The sequence below is a fragment of the Salmo salar genome, chromosome ssa11, assembly GCF_905237065.1.
Source record: "Salmo salar chromosome ssa11, Ssal_v3.1, whole genome shotgun sequence".
Classification (NCBI taxonomy): Eukaryota; Metazoa; Chordata; class Actinopteri; order Salmoniformes; family Salmonidae; genus Salmo; species Salmo salar.
Window position 1 is genome coordinate 48,916,121 of NC_059452.1, and position 14,421 is coordinate 48,930,541.

The following is a 14,421-nucleotide window of genomic DNA, read 5'->3' on the forward strand; positions in this document are numbered from 1 at the left end:
GAAAGAGAGAGGAGGTAGAGGATGGAGGGAGAGAGAGAGAGAGAGGGAGGAGGTAGAGGATGGAGAGAGAGAGAGAGAGAGAGGGAGGAGGTAGAGGATGGAGAGAGAGAGAGACCGAGAGAGAGAGAGAGAGAGAGGAGGTAGAGGATGAAGAGAGAGAGAGAGAGAGAGAGAGAGAGAGGAGGTAGAGGATGGAGAGAGAGAGAGGGAGGAGGTAAAGGATGGAGAGAGAGAGAGAGAGAGAGGAGGTAGAGGATGGAGAGAGAGAGAGAGAGAGGAGGTAGAGGATGGAGAGAGAGGGAGAGGAGGTAGAGGATGGAGAGAGAGAGAGAGAGAGAGAGAGAGGAGGTAGAGGATGGAGAGAGAGAGAGGGAGGAGGTAAAGGATGGAGAGAGAGAGAGAGAGAGGAGGTAGAGGATGGAGAGAGAGAGAGAGAGAGGAGGTAGAGGATGGAGAGAGAGAGGGAGAGGAGGTAGAGGATGGAGAGAGAGAGAGGAGGTAGAGGACAGAGAAAGAGAGAGAGGAGGTAGAGGACAGAGAGAGAGAGAGAGAGGAGGAAGAGGATGGAGAGAGAGAGAGGAGGCAGAGAACAATTAGTTGAATCTCAATGGAACATTAACACACACCTCTAGGATAGTGGACATACCGTGTGGAGATCCTCTTGACAGTGATTTGGGGTCCATAGTTCTTGCCTTGCACCATAGTCTTCCCAATGGACCTCACCATGGGGAGAGTATAGACTCTGGGGGCCAGTAGGGGCCTCAACTGGCCCTGGACGATGCCCCACGTCCCTGTGTTGTAGTGGGACGTACAGCTCTGGAATACACACACAGTTATAAGGAATGAGTCAGATGTATTAAACCATAAAGGACAGTCAATACAGGATTATACAGTTATGAGGAATGAGTCAGATGTATTAAATCATAAAGGACAGTCAATACAGGATTATACAGTTATGAGGAATGAGTCAGATGTATTAAATCATAAAGGACAGTCAATACAGGATTATACAGTAGAAGGGACAAATGCTACTGTGTCTGAGGATATTAAAGTGGAGGAGAGAGTGATGTGTGGTGAGGTGTGTGAGGTGAGGTGTGTGAGGTGAGGTGTGTGTGGTGAGGTGTGTGAGGTGAGATGTGTGTGGTGAGGTGTGTGTGGTGAGGTGTGTGGTGAGGTGTGTGGTGAGGTGTGTGAGTAGAAGTGTGTGAGGTGAGGTGTGTGTGGTGAGGTGTGTGTGGTGAGGTGTGTGTGTGGTGAGGTGTGTGTGTGGTGAGGTGTGTGTAGGTGAGGTGTGTGAGTAGAGGTGTGTGAGGTGAGGTGTGTGGTGAGGTGTGTGAGGTGAGGTGTGTGTGGTGAGTGTGTGAGGTGTGTGAGGTGAGGTGTGTGAGGTGTGTGAGGTGAGGTGTGTGTGGTGAGTGTGTGAGGTGAGGTGTGTGTGGTGAGGTGTGGTGTGTGAGGTGAGGTGTGTGAGATGAGGTGTGTGAGGTTTGGTGTGTGTGGTGTGGTGTGTGGTGAGGTGTGTGAGGTGAGGAGTGTGAGGTGTGTGTGGTGAGGTGAGTGAGGTGAGGTGTGTGAGGTGAGGTGTGTGAGGTGAGGTGTGTGTGTGGCGAGGTGTGTGAGTAGAGGTGTGTGAGTAGAGGTGTGTGTGGTGAGGTGTGTGTGGTGAGGTGTGTGTGGTGAGGTGTGTGTGAGGTGAGGTGTGTGAGGTGAGGTGTGTGAGGTGAGGTGTGTGAGGTGTGTGAGGTGTGTGAGGTGAGATGTGTGTGGTGAGTTGTGGTGTGTGAGGTGAGGTGTGTGAGGTGAGGTGTGTGTGTGTGTGGTGAGGTGTGTGAGGTGAGGTGTGTGTGGTAAGGTGTGTGGTGAGGTGTGTGTGTGGTGAGGTGTGTGTGTGGTGAGGTGTATGAGGTGTGTGAGGTGAGGTGTGTGAGGTGAGGTGTGTGTGGTGAGGTGTGGTGTGTGAGGTGAGGTGTGTGAGGTTTGGTGTGTGTGGTGTGTACTTCCGGGTTTGGAGCGAGTAGTCGTGCTGCACTTCGCTCCGCAGGTAATATTACATTTCATTACATTACAACGGTTTGATTTGTTTGATCTGAGCAATTTTTAAGCTAACTACATAGCTGTCTTTGTATCAAAGATAATTGTGTAGTTTAGAGTAATTATCGAGGTTAGCTAGCCAGCTATTTTCGTCCTCCGTGACGCCGTTCTCCAAAACTTAGTCAACACTGCTGGCTAGCCAACTTCTACCGACTAGCAGCACTGTAGAAACTAATACATTACAACGGAACGATTTGATTAGTGTAGTGTTAGCTAGCTACATAGTTGTCTTTGCTGTCTTTGTATCAAAGATAATTGTGCAGTTTAGAGTAATTATCGAGGTTAGCTAGCCAGCTATTTTCGTCCTCCGTGACGCCGTTCTCCAAAACTTAGTCAACACTGCTAGCTAGCCAACTTCTACCGACTAGCAGCACTGTAGAAACGAATACATTACAACGGAACGATTTGATTAGTGTAGTGTTAGCAAGCTACATAGTTGTCTTTGTCATAGTTTGATAATTGTGTAGTTTAGAGTAATTATCGAGGTTAGCTAGCCAGCTATTTTCGTCCCCCGCGACGCCACTTTCCAAACCTAGCCAACTATTACCGACGAGCAGCATTGTAGAAACTAAATACATTACAAAGGAACGTCTTGATTAGTGTTATGTTAGCTAGCTATATAGTTGCCTTTGTACCATGATAAAGGTGTAGTACTGAAACTATCAAGGTTACCTAGCCAGCTACACTTTCAAACAAAGTCAACAACGCAGCCACTGCTAGCTAGCCTATTTCACCAGCCAGCAGTACTGTATCATTTTAGTCATTTTAGTCTAAGGTTTTTGCAACGTAAGCTTAACTTTCTGAACATTCGAGACATGTAGTCCACTTGTCATTCCAATCTCCTTTGCATTAGCGTAGCCTCTTCTGTAGCCTGTCAACTATGCGTCTGTCTATCCCTGTTCTCTCCCCTCTGCACAGGCTATACAAACGCTTCACACTGCGTGGCTGCTGCCACTCTAACCTGGTGGTCCCAGAGCGCGCACGACCCACGTGGAGTTCCAGGTCTCCGGCAGCCTCTGGAACTGCCGGTCTGCGGCCAACAAGGCAGAGTTCATCTCAGCCTATGCTACCTCTAGTCCCTCGACTTCTTGGCGCTGACGGAAACATGGATTACCACAGATAACACTGCTACTCCTACTGCTCTCTCCTCGTCTGCCCACGAGTTCTCGCATAACCCGAGAGCATCTGGCCAGCGGGGTGGTGGCACTGGAATCCTCATCTCTCCCAAGTGAACTTTCCTAATTTTCTCCCCTGACCCATCTGTCTATCGCCTCCTTTGAATTCCATGCTGTCACAGTTACCAGCCCTTTCAAGCTTAACATCCTTATCATGTATCGCCCTCCAGGTTCCCTTGGAGAGTTCATCAATGAGCTTGACGCCTTGATAAGTTCCTTTCCTGAGGATGGCTCACCTCTCACAGTTCTGGGTGACTTTAACCTCCCCACGTCTACCTTTGACTCATTCCTCTCTGCCTCCTTCTTTCCACTCCTCTCCTCTTTTGACCTCACACTCTCACCTTACCCCCTACTCACAAGGCAGGCAATACGCTTGACCTGCTAAAGCTAACTCTCTGCTCCTCTGCTCTCATCCTTCTAGACCTATCTGCTGCCTTTGATACTGTGAACCACCAGATCCTCCTCTCCATCCTCTCCGAGTTGGGCATCTCCGGCGCGGCCCACGCTTGGATTGCGTCCTACCTGACAGGTCGCTCCTACCAGGTGGCGTGGCGAGAATCTGTCTCCGCACCACGTGCTCTCACCACTGGTGTCCCCCAGGGCTCTGTTCTAGGCCCTCTCCTATTCTCGCTATACACCAAGTCACTTGGCTCTGTCATATCCTCACATGGTCTCTCCTATCATTGCTATGCAGATGACACACAATTAATCTTCTCCTTTCCCCCTTCTGATAACCAGGTGGCGAATCGCATCTCTGCATGTCTGGCAGACATATCAGTGTGGATGACGGATCACCACCTCAAGCTGAACCTCGGCAAGACGGAGCGGCTTTTCCTCCCGGGGAAGGACTGCCCGTTTCATGATCTCGCCATCACGGTTGACAACTCCATTGTGTCCTCCTCCCAGAGTGCTAAGAACCTTGGCGTGATCTGGACAACACCCTGTCGTTCTCCACTAACATCAAGGCGGTGACCAGATCCTGTAGGTTCATGCTCTACAACATTCGCAGAGTACGACCCTGCCTCACACAGGAAGCGGCGCAGGTCCTAATCCAGGCACTTGTCATCTCCCGTCTGGATTACTGCAACTCGCTGTTGGCTGGGCTCCCTGCCTGTGCCATTAAACCCCTACAACTCATCCAGAACGCCGCAGCCCGTCCGCTACAAGACCATGGTGCTTGCCTACGGAGCCGTGAGGGGAACGGCACCTCCGTACCTTCAGGCTCTGATCAGTCCCTACACCCAAACGAGGGCACTGCGCTCATCCACCGCTGGCCTGCTGGCCCCCTTACATCTGAGGTGTGTGAGGTGAGGTGTATATGGTGAGGTGTATATGGTGAGGTGTGTGAGGTGAGTGAGGTGAGGTGTATATAGTGAGGTGTGTGAGGTGAGTTGTGTGTGGTGAGGTGTGTGTGGTGAGGTGTGTGAGGTGAGGTGTGTGAGGTGAGGTGTGTGTGGAAAGGTGTGTGAGGCGAGATGTATATGGTGAGGTGTGTGAGGTGAGAGGTGTGTGAGGTGAGGTGTGTGAGGTGAGTGAGGTGAGATGTATATGGTGAGGTGTGTGAGGTGTATATGGTGAGGTGTGTGAGGTGAGGTGTGTATGGTGAGGTGTGTGAGGTGTGTATGGTGAGGTGTATATGATGAGGTGTGTGAGGTGAGGTGTGTGAGGTGAGGTGTGAGGTGAGGTGTGTGTGGTGAGGTGAGGTGTGTGAGGTGAGGTGTGTATGGTGAGGTGTGTGAGGTGTGTGAGTTGAGGTGTGTGAGGTGAGGTGTGTGAGGTGTGTATGGTGAGGTGTATATGATGAGGTGTGTGAGGTGAGGTGTGTGGTGAGGTGTGTGAGGTGAGGTGTGTGAGGTGAGATGTGTGAGGTGAGGTGTGTGAGGTGAGATGTGTGAGGTGAGTTGTGTGAGGTGAGGTGTGTGGTGAGGTGTGTATGGTGAGGTGTGTGAGGTGTGTGAGGTGAGGTGTGTGTGAGGTGAGATGTGTGAGGTGTGTGAGATGAGGTGTGTGAGGTGAGGTGTGTGAGGTGAGGTGTGTGAGGTGAGGTGTGTGAGGTGAGGTGTGTGAGGTGAGGTGTGTGAGGTGAGATGTGAGGTGTGTGAGGTGAGGTGTGTGAGGTGAGGTGTGTGAGGTGAGTGAGGTGAGGTGTGTGAGGTGAGGTGTGTGAGGTGAGGTGAGGTGTGTGAGGTGAGGTGTATATGGTGAGGTGTGTGAGGTGAGGTGTGTGAGGTGAGATGTGTGAGGTGAGTGTACCTGGTTGTTGGGGCTCAGGTTGAGTAATCTCCATGATGAGTACATGAGGTCAGAGAAGTGGTAAAGAACACGTAGTCTGGCCCGGACTGCTTCCATGCTGACCTCTCTCAGAGAGCTGAACTGGGGGGGCACCGCTGACGGCAGGCCTAGCTGGAGGGGTACGGAGGAACCTGGAGACGGGGCAGAAATAAAACACATGTCAAAGACAGAAAGGGAGGGAGGGGAGGGAGGGAGAGGGAGAGGTAGGGAGAGAGGGAGGGAGGGAGGGAAAGAGAGGGGGAGGGAGGGGAAGAGGGAGGGAGGGAAAGAGAGTGGGGAGGGAGGGAGGGGAAGAGGGAGGGAGGGAAAGAGAGGGAGGGAGAGAGAGAGAGGGAGGGAGAGGGAGGGAAAGAGAGGGGGGGAGGGAGGGGGGAGGGAGGGAGGGAGGACGACTGAAGTAGAGAGTCTGCCTGCTGTGTGTGTGTGTGTGTGTGTGTGTGTGTATTTACCCGGAGCCCGGGGAGGGACAGAGGGAGCGGACCAGGCAGCAGAGTGACAGCGACCAGCAGAGACCTGGTTAATGTCCTTCCCCTGTAGTGATGTCACCAGGGTGGGTTCTCTCACATGGTTGGTGTGGCCCAGACCCAACTAGGAGACAGAGAGAACAGAGACACAGATCAAGACCCAACTAGGAGACAGAGTGACCAGAGACACAGATCAAGACCCAACTAGGAGACAGAGAGAACAGAGACTGATCTGTCCCTGTATGGGTGTGTGTACCTGTCCCTGTATGGGTGTGTGTACCTGTCCCAGTGTGTGTTGTATCCTACCTGTCCCTCTGAGTTGCTCTCCCAGGTATAGACCTCTCCAGTAGAGGACAGGACCAGTGTGTGCTGTATCCTACCTGTCCCTCTGAGTTGCTGCCCCAGGTATAGACCTCTCCAGTAGAGGACATGACCAGTGTGTGTTGTATCCTACCTGTCCCAGGTATAGACCTCTCCAGTAGAGGACAGGACCAGTGTGTGTTGTATCCTACCTGTCCCTCTGAGTTGCTGCCCCAGGTATAGACCTCTCCAGTAGAGGACAGGTCCAGTGTGTGTTGCATCCTACCTGTCCCAGGTATAGACCTCTCCAGTAGAGGACAGGACCAGTGTGTGCTGTATCCTACCTGTCCCTCTGAGTTGCTGCCCCAGGTATAGACCTCTCCAGTAGAGGACAGGACCAGTGTGTGTTCGGCCCCCACCGCCACATCCTGTATAAACACGTCAGACAGAGCTGGTACGACCTGGGGACGGTTGTGGTTCCTGGCCCGGCCCTCCGGCAGCCCTATCAGTCGGTCTGGAGACGGGGGGACACAGGAAGGTTGATGAGGGGTGTTACTGGCTAACAAAGACACATTCTGTATGTTATGCTTGGTCTAAAGTAGACAGGATATTTAATGTCAACAATCAAGATGGATGATGAAAATAATATAGAAATGCAGAACTACAGTAACAGACAACACTGAGAGAATGTTTTTTTTTTTCCTCGGCATGTTCTATTGTATAATATTTCTATGTTATCTGTTGTACTGAACAGTATATGCATGTAGTGCATCATATTCAGACCTTGTCCGAACGTGTACACGTTGCCATCTTTAGTGAGGGCGACAGAGAACTGAGTTCCACAGGACACCTTCTTGATACCGAGTCCACAGAGAACGTCCACCTTCTGTGGAACACAAAAACAACAACGTGATTCACACACAACTGGAATATGACTTGGTGAAGTGGTTGTCATGACGTTGGCCTGTGGGTAAGGTTTATGACCCCAAATACCTTTGTCCCTTCCCTCTCTCTCTGACTCTACTGATGGACTCTTGAATAGCCTTTGTTAAATATAGAGAGTCTGGGAACATCAAACAAGTGGGGGGAAAGGAACCATATTTCGGTAATAGAACCAGTTGAAAATATGCGTTGGTACTTAAAAAGTATTTTCACGGCTGGATAAAAAAACATACCCGATTTAATCTGGTTACTACTCCTGCCCAGAAACTAGAATATGCATATAATTAGTAGATTTGAATAGAAAACACTCTAAAGTTTCTAAAACTGTTTGAATGGTGTCTGTGAGTATAACAGAACTCATATTGCAGGCAAAATCCTGAGAAGATTCCATGCAGGAAGTGCCCTGTCTGACAATTTGTTGTCCTTCTGTTGCATCTCTATCGAAATTACAGCATCTGTGCTGTTACGTGACACTTTCTAAAGCTTCCATTGGCTCTCTATAGCCGCCAGAAAGTGGAATGGGGTGTCTGCTGTCTCTGGGCAAAGTATAGGAGCAGAGTTTGTAAGTGGTCAGCCTGGGGACAGTGAGACTGGAGATGCGCGTTCACGAGAACTCGCCATTTTTTTCTTTCTCTCTTTGAATGAATACAACGTTGCCCGGTTGGAATATTATCGCTATTTTACGAGAAAAATAGCATAAAAATTGATTTTAAACAGCGTTTGACATGCTTCTAAGTACGGTAATGGAATATTTTGCCTTTTTTTGTCACGAAATGCGCTCGCGCGTTACCCTTCGGATAGTGACCTGAACGCATGAACAAAACGGAGGTATTTGGATATAACTATGGATTATTTAGAACCAAAACAACATTTGTTGTTGAAGTAGAAGTCCTGGGAGTGCATTCTGATGAAGAACAGCAAAGGTAATCCAATTTGTCTAATAGTAATTCTGAGTTTACTGAGCCCCGACGTTGGCGGGTCTGAATAGCTAGCCTTGATGGCCGAGCTATGTACTCAGAATATTGCAAAATGTGCTTTCGCCGAAAAGCTATTTTAAAATCGGACATAGCGATTGCATAAAGGAGTTCTGTATCTATAATTCTTAAAATAATTGTTATGTATTTTGTCAACGTTTATCATGAGTAATTTAGTAAATTCACCGGAAGTTTTCAGTGGGTATGCTAGTTCTGAACATCACATGCTAATGTAAAAAGCTGTTTTTTGATATAAATATGAACTTGATTGAACAAAACATGCATGTATTGTATAACATAATGTCCTAGGAGTGTCATCTGATGAAGATCATCAAAGGTTAGTGCTGCATTTAGCTGTGGTTTGGGTTTATGTGACATATATGCTTGCTTGGGAAATGGCTGTGTGATTATTTGTGTCTATGTACTCTCCTAACATAATCTAATGTTTTGCTTTCGCAGTAAAGCCTTTTTGAAATCGGACAATGTGGTTAGATTAACGAGAGTCTTATCTTTAAAATGGTGTAAAATAGTTGATTGTTTGAGAAAATTGAATTGTGGTATTTTAGCTGGTTTTGTATTTCGCGCCATGCGATGCCATTGGCTGTTGGCTAGGGGTTCCGCTAGCGGAACGTCTAGATGCAAGAGGTTAATGAATATGATGTCAGTTCGGTTGTCATCTGAGACATTATGACTGATGACAGGACGACATAAACTGTATCTGGGAAAGTCTACACATTCGACACATGGAATTGTTGTGCAATTTAAAATGTTTGAATATGAAACTATTAGTGATAAGATTAAATGTAATTTTAGCTTCCAAATGAGAGAATTGGGTTTTCATAAGATTAGAGCCCTGCTCAATCAGTGGCCCGCCCCTGTGAAGAGACATGGGTTATACACTATGAAACACACCCTTCTCTCCCTCCACTATATAAGCCCTTGACGAAAATGTAACCTCCTGTTCCGAGGACGATAGGACGACGGTCCATACGTTAAAAAGACTAACATGTTAACTACAGAACTAAGCCAACCTCAGCGTGAGCTTTGGTTGTGAATGGTATGAACTTTGAACTCTTATTCACTAAAGAAGTGAGACCTCCTAGCCGTTGAGTTAGCAACAGCAGCTGTAAACGTGGGCTAGAAAGGACGGACGACGTATTCAGTCTAACACACAACGAAGATACTACAACGTATCCAATTTACCACCAGAGACATTCTTCCGAGGACAGGAAGATCTCTGTTGGCCAACACGGCCAGCATCTACGACCAACCTACGGAAGCGCAGCTCAGAGTAAATATTTATTGCATTTTCCTTTTCCAAATGGGCGGTAATTTAGAATGCATAAGATTCTGTATTTACGATAGCACAGCTTCTCCCTTTGTTCCTCAGTCTTCCCGCTCTTTCATTCAAGCCCAACCCCCTCTCTTTGTGTAACAAGCCATCATACAGGTTCCGTCCACCAGGGACGTTTTCTGTATGACATAATTTGCATTCTGTGTATATGTAATTCTGTGTGATTAGTTAGGTATTTAGGAAATAAATAATTAAACCCAATTTTGTATTGCTGATTCAACTTGTTAGCCAGGGTTCGTGAAGATTACAACTTTCAGATGAGACTGAAATAAGGTGACGATTAATATTGACTGCTATTGATGTAAAATATTACTAGGTCTTTCAGAGTTTATTCGGAAGATAACAGCTCTATAAACACTTTTTCGTGGTGCCCCGACTTTCTAGTTAATTACATTTACATGATTAGCTCAATCAGGTTATATTAATTACAGAGAAAGGATTTTATAGAATAGCATGTCATATCACTTAATCCGGCATAGCCAAAGACACGTCATGGTGCTGCAAGAGACAATATACACAGAATATATACAGAATATACTACAGACAGAATATACACAGAATATACTAGAGACAGAATATACTACAGACAGAATTTACTACAGACAACACACACACCAATTAATGTCAAATCCATTTCCCTTCTTCTCCTCAGAATGGAGGAACAGACTGACAGTCAACACTACTGTACTGTACATACCCGAGGAACAGACTGACAGTCAACACTACTGTACTGTACATACCTGAGGACCAGACTGACAGTCAACACTACTGTACTGTACATACCTGAGAAACAGACTGACAGTCAACACTACTGTACTGTACATACCTGAGGAACAGACTGACAGTCAACACTACTGTACTGTACATACCTGAGGACCAGACTGACAGTCAACACTACTGTACTGTACATACCTGAGGAACAGACTGACAGTCAACACTACTGTACTGTACATACCTGAGGACCAGACTGACAGTCAACACTACTGTACTGTACATACCTGAGGACCAGACTGACAGTCAACACTACTGTACTGTACATACCTGAGGAACAGACTGACAGTCAACACTACTGTACATACCTGAGGACCAGACTGACAGTCAACACTACTGTACATACCTGAGGAACAGACTGACAGTCAACACTACTGTACATACCTGAGGACCAGACTGACAGTCAACACTACTGTACATACCTGAGGTGAGGACTTGGCGGTAGAATTCCCCAGTCCCAGTTTCCCGTAGTCTCCATCTCCGAAGGCCCAGACCATCATTCCATCGGCAGAGACGGCTACGGTATGATTCAGACCACACGCCACCTAGGACCAGAAAGATACATTTAAAAAAAAATGCTTCAATAGTTGAACTGTGTTAGACGTGGTTCACCTGACACAACGAAACCAAATACTTTCAGAGAATGTGTTTTTTTTGTTGCTATTATATTGTGACTGTTAGTGTATCTCACCTGTCCGACCTGGTATCCCTCCAACGCGGTGACCTTCTCAGGTAGTTTCTTGTTGGAAGTGTTTCCCAGCCCCAGCCTGCCATAGTCCCCGTTCCCAAAGGAGAACAGCCTCCCATCAGCAGTCACCACCGCTGAGTGCTTGAACCCACAGGACATCTGACCACACAGGAAACGTTGATGAACATGGGAACACATCCAATCATAACAAGAGGCCTGTTTCTTTTAAAGAAGGAGTGACTTAGCAGATAGAGGGGAAATGAATAGAACCAACCCATTCCTCTATTCCAAATGACAGTAGTGGTACTGACCCGTAGAACCTCTAAATGACAGTAGACTACAGTCTATTACAGTAGTGGTACTGACCCGTAGAACCTCTAAATGACAGTAGACTACAGTCTATTACAGTAGTGGTACTGACCCGTAGAACCTCTAAATGACAGTAGACTACAGTCTATTACAGTAGTGGTACTGACCCGTAGAACCTCTAAATGACAGTAGACTACAGTCTATTACAGTAGTGGTACTGACCCGTAGAACCTCTAAATGACAGTAGACTACAGTCTATTACAGTAGTGGTACTGACCCGTAGAACCTTTAAATGACAGTAGACTACAGTCTATTACAGTAGTGGTACTGACCCGTAGAACCTCTAAATGACAGTAGACTACAGTCTATTACAGTAGTGGTACTGACCCGTAGAACCTCTAAATGACAGTAGACTACAGTCTACTACAGTAGTGCTCGTCTGTTTGTTCTTGTACCTGCACCACCTCCTCTCCCTGCAGGGCTTCGATCTGCCTCGGTCGTCTCTGACGGTCACTGTTCCCGTGTCCCAGCTTCCCGTAGTCTCCATCTCCCCAGCTGAACACCTCGCCGCTCTCCGTCAGCGCCATGGAGTGACCGTCACTGCCACACGACGTCACCAGCTGGGTCACCACAAAGCCTGGGATGAGACAGACAGACAGACAGACAGACAGACAGACAGACAGACAGACAGAGAGACAGACAGAGAGACAGACAGAGAGACAGAGAGACAGACAGAGACAGACAGACAGACAGACAGACAGACAGACAGACAGACAGACAGACAGACAGACAGACAGACAGAGAGACAGACAGACGTGTTAGAGCTATGGTCCCTTTAACAGATAGCACCTCTGCAGCGGGGTAATTACCTTCTCTTCCATTCTCTTCTTCACCATCACTACCTTTACAAAACTGGACTGATAGTCAATCCTCCACTACTGCATTCACCCTGTTTCCTTATCAGTGCAAAGGAGAGGAAGGAGACACGTAGAGGAAGGAGACAAGTAGAGGAAGGAGACAAGGAGAGGAAGGGGACAAGTAGAGGAAGGGGACAAGAAGAGAAAGGAGACAAGGAGAGGAAGGAGACAAGGAGAGGAAGGGGACAAGGAGAGGAAGGGGACACGGAGAGGAAGGGGACACGGAGAGGAAGGAGACCAGGAGAGGAAGGGGACAAGGAGAGGAAGGGGACACGGAGAGGAAGGGGACACGGAGAGGAAGGGGACAAGGAGAGGAAGGAGACCAGGAGAGGAAGCCACTCTATAGACCATTGAGATACAGTCCTCCATAGCGTACCTTGCAGGGCTGAGATGACGGTGATGACATGCAGATCATCAGAGTTGCCCTGTCCCAGTCTGCCGTAGCTGCCTTCCCCACAGGCTAACACTGTCCCGTTAGCCTGGATCACAAACGTACAGTTCTGACCACACACCACCTAGAGATAGATAGATAGATAGATAGATAGATAGATAGATAGATAGATAGAGAGCGATAGAGAGACAGAGGGGGGAGAAGAGTTCTGTTCACAACATGACAAACAGAGAACACCTAAACACATTTAGAACAGGACTGACCAGTCCACCTGGTCGTGCTGCTGCTCCAGTTCCAACAGTTCTGCCTGCGGCTGTGGAACCCTGACCTGTTCACCGGACGTGCTACCTGTCCCAGACCTGCTGTTTTCAACTCTCTAGAGACAGCAGGAGCGGTAGAGATACTCTGAATGATCGGCTATGAAAAGCCAACTGACATTTACTCCTGAGGTGCTGACTTGTTGGACCCTCTACAACCACTGTGATTATTATTATTTGACCCTGCTGGTCATCTATGAACATTTGAACATCTTGGCCATGTTCTGTTATAATCTCCACCCGGCACAGCCAGAAGAGGACTGGCCACCCCTCATAGCCTGGTTCCTCTCTAGGTTTCTTCCTAGGTTCTGGCCTTTCTAGGAAGTTTTTCCTAGCCACCCCTCAGAGCCTGGTTCCTCTCTAGGTTTCTTCCTAGGTTTTGGCCTTTCTAGGGAGTTTTTCCTAGCCACCCTGCTTCTACACCTGCATTGCTTGTTGTTTGAGGGTTTTAGGCTGGGTTTCTGTACAGCACGTTCAGATATCAGCTGATGTAAGAAGGGCTTTATAAATACATTTGATTGATTGATGGTGTCTGTCTACCTGTTGTGCCTGTGAGAAGGAGGGTGCGATGGTAGGCACCAGGATGTTTCTGCCAGCCTCTGCCAGCTGTCCGTGTCTACCAGCTCCCCACAGAAATACATCACACTTCCCTCCCAGGTGCCAGTCCTGGAGACAACAGAAACACAGAAAGCTCATTGTCTGTCACAACAGAGTCCGTTCAACATCTAGCATACAGTACAAAAAACTACAAGTCTGGGATATCACATTTCAATTCAACGTGTCTCTTCAAGTGCCTGAACGACAAAATGAAGTATCCAACCTGTAATAGATGTTGTAGAGACCTGAAACTAATGAGAAAACATGAAGACATAAAGCAACTGAGCCAACACTGAAGACATCTTACCTCAGGTCTGGAAGTGGCCCACGACATGATCTGTTCATCCATACCAGAACCCCATGTACTGTTATCCTGTACAGAGAAGAGAGTATTCATCTATACCAGAACCCCATGTACTGTTATCCTGTACAGAGAAGAGAGTATTCATCTATACCAGAACCCCATGTACTTTTGTCCTGTACAGAGAAGAGAGTATTCATCTATACCAGAACCCCATGTACTGTTATCCTGTACAGAGAAGAGAGTATTCATCTATACCAGAACCCCATGTACTGTTATCCTGTACAGAGAAGAGAGTATTCATCTATAGACATATCTTATCATTGCTACCCTCACAGAGCTCTTGTATGACCCACCAGTTTCAATACGCTGTTGGAAACTTCGTTAAACCTTGTCAGCTTCTAGTCCAAATGTTGGTTACATCTTAAAGAGACAAGTCAGCTTCTAGTCCAAATGTTGGTTACATCTTAAAGAGACAAGTCAGCTTCTAGTCCAAATGTTGGTTACATCTTAGAGAGACAAGTCAGCTTCTAGTCCA

General features: G+C 47.6%; 1 protein-coding gene across 16 annotated transcripts in view; it reads right to left on the reverse strand.

Annotated features, from left to right (window-relative positions):
- The window catches only part of LOC106576577 (probable E3 ubiquitin-protein ligase HERC1), a 196,604-nt gene that overhangs the window by 19,949 nt on the left and 162,234 nt on the right, over positions 1 to 14,421 (reverse strand). For 15 of the 16 annotated variants that reach the window (XM_045689728.1, XM_045689732.1, XM_045689736.1 and 12 more), the window contains 11 exons: positions 13,890 to 13,955; positions 13,526 to 13,651; positions 12,654 to 12,792; positions 11,816 to 11,997; positions 11,055 to 11,210; positions 10,786 to 10,908; positions 7,106 to 7,208; positions 6,667 to 6,836; positions 6,008 to 6,146; positions 5,520 to 5,689; positions 647 to 816 (listed from right to left, as the gene is read on the reverse strand). In XM_045689728.1, coding sequence (XP_045545684.1) covers positions 647 to 816; positions 5,520 to 5,689; positions 6,008 to 6,146; positions 6,667 to 6,836; positions 7,106 to 7,208; positions 10,786 to 10,908; positions 11,055 to 11,210; positions 11,816 to 11,997; positions 12,654 to 12,792; positions 13,526 to 13,651; positions 13,890 to 13,955 — 1,544 coding nt within the window. Of the gene's footprint in view, positions 1 to 646; positions 817 to 5,519; positions 5,690 to 6,007; positions 6,147 to 6,666; positions 6,837 to 7,105; positions 7,209 to 10,785; positions 10,909 to 11,054; positions 11,211 to 11,815; positions 11,998 to 12,653; positions 12,793 to 13,525; positions 13,652 to 13,889; positions 13,956 to 14,011; positions 14,164 to 14,421 lie in introns of those variants that run through there. The other variant, XM_045689741.1, reaches the window with a different exon arrangement.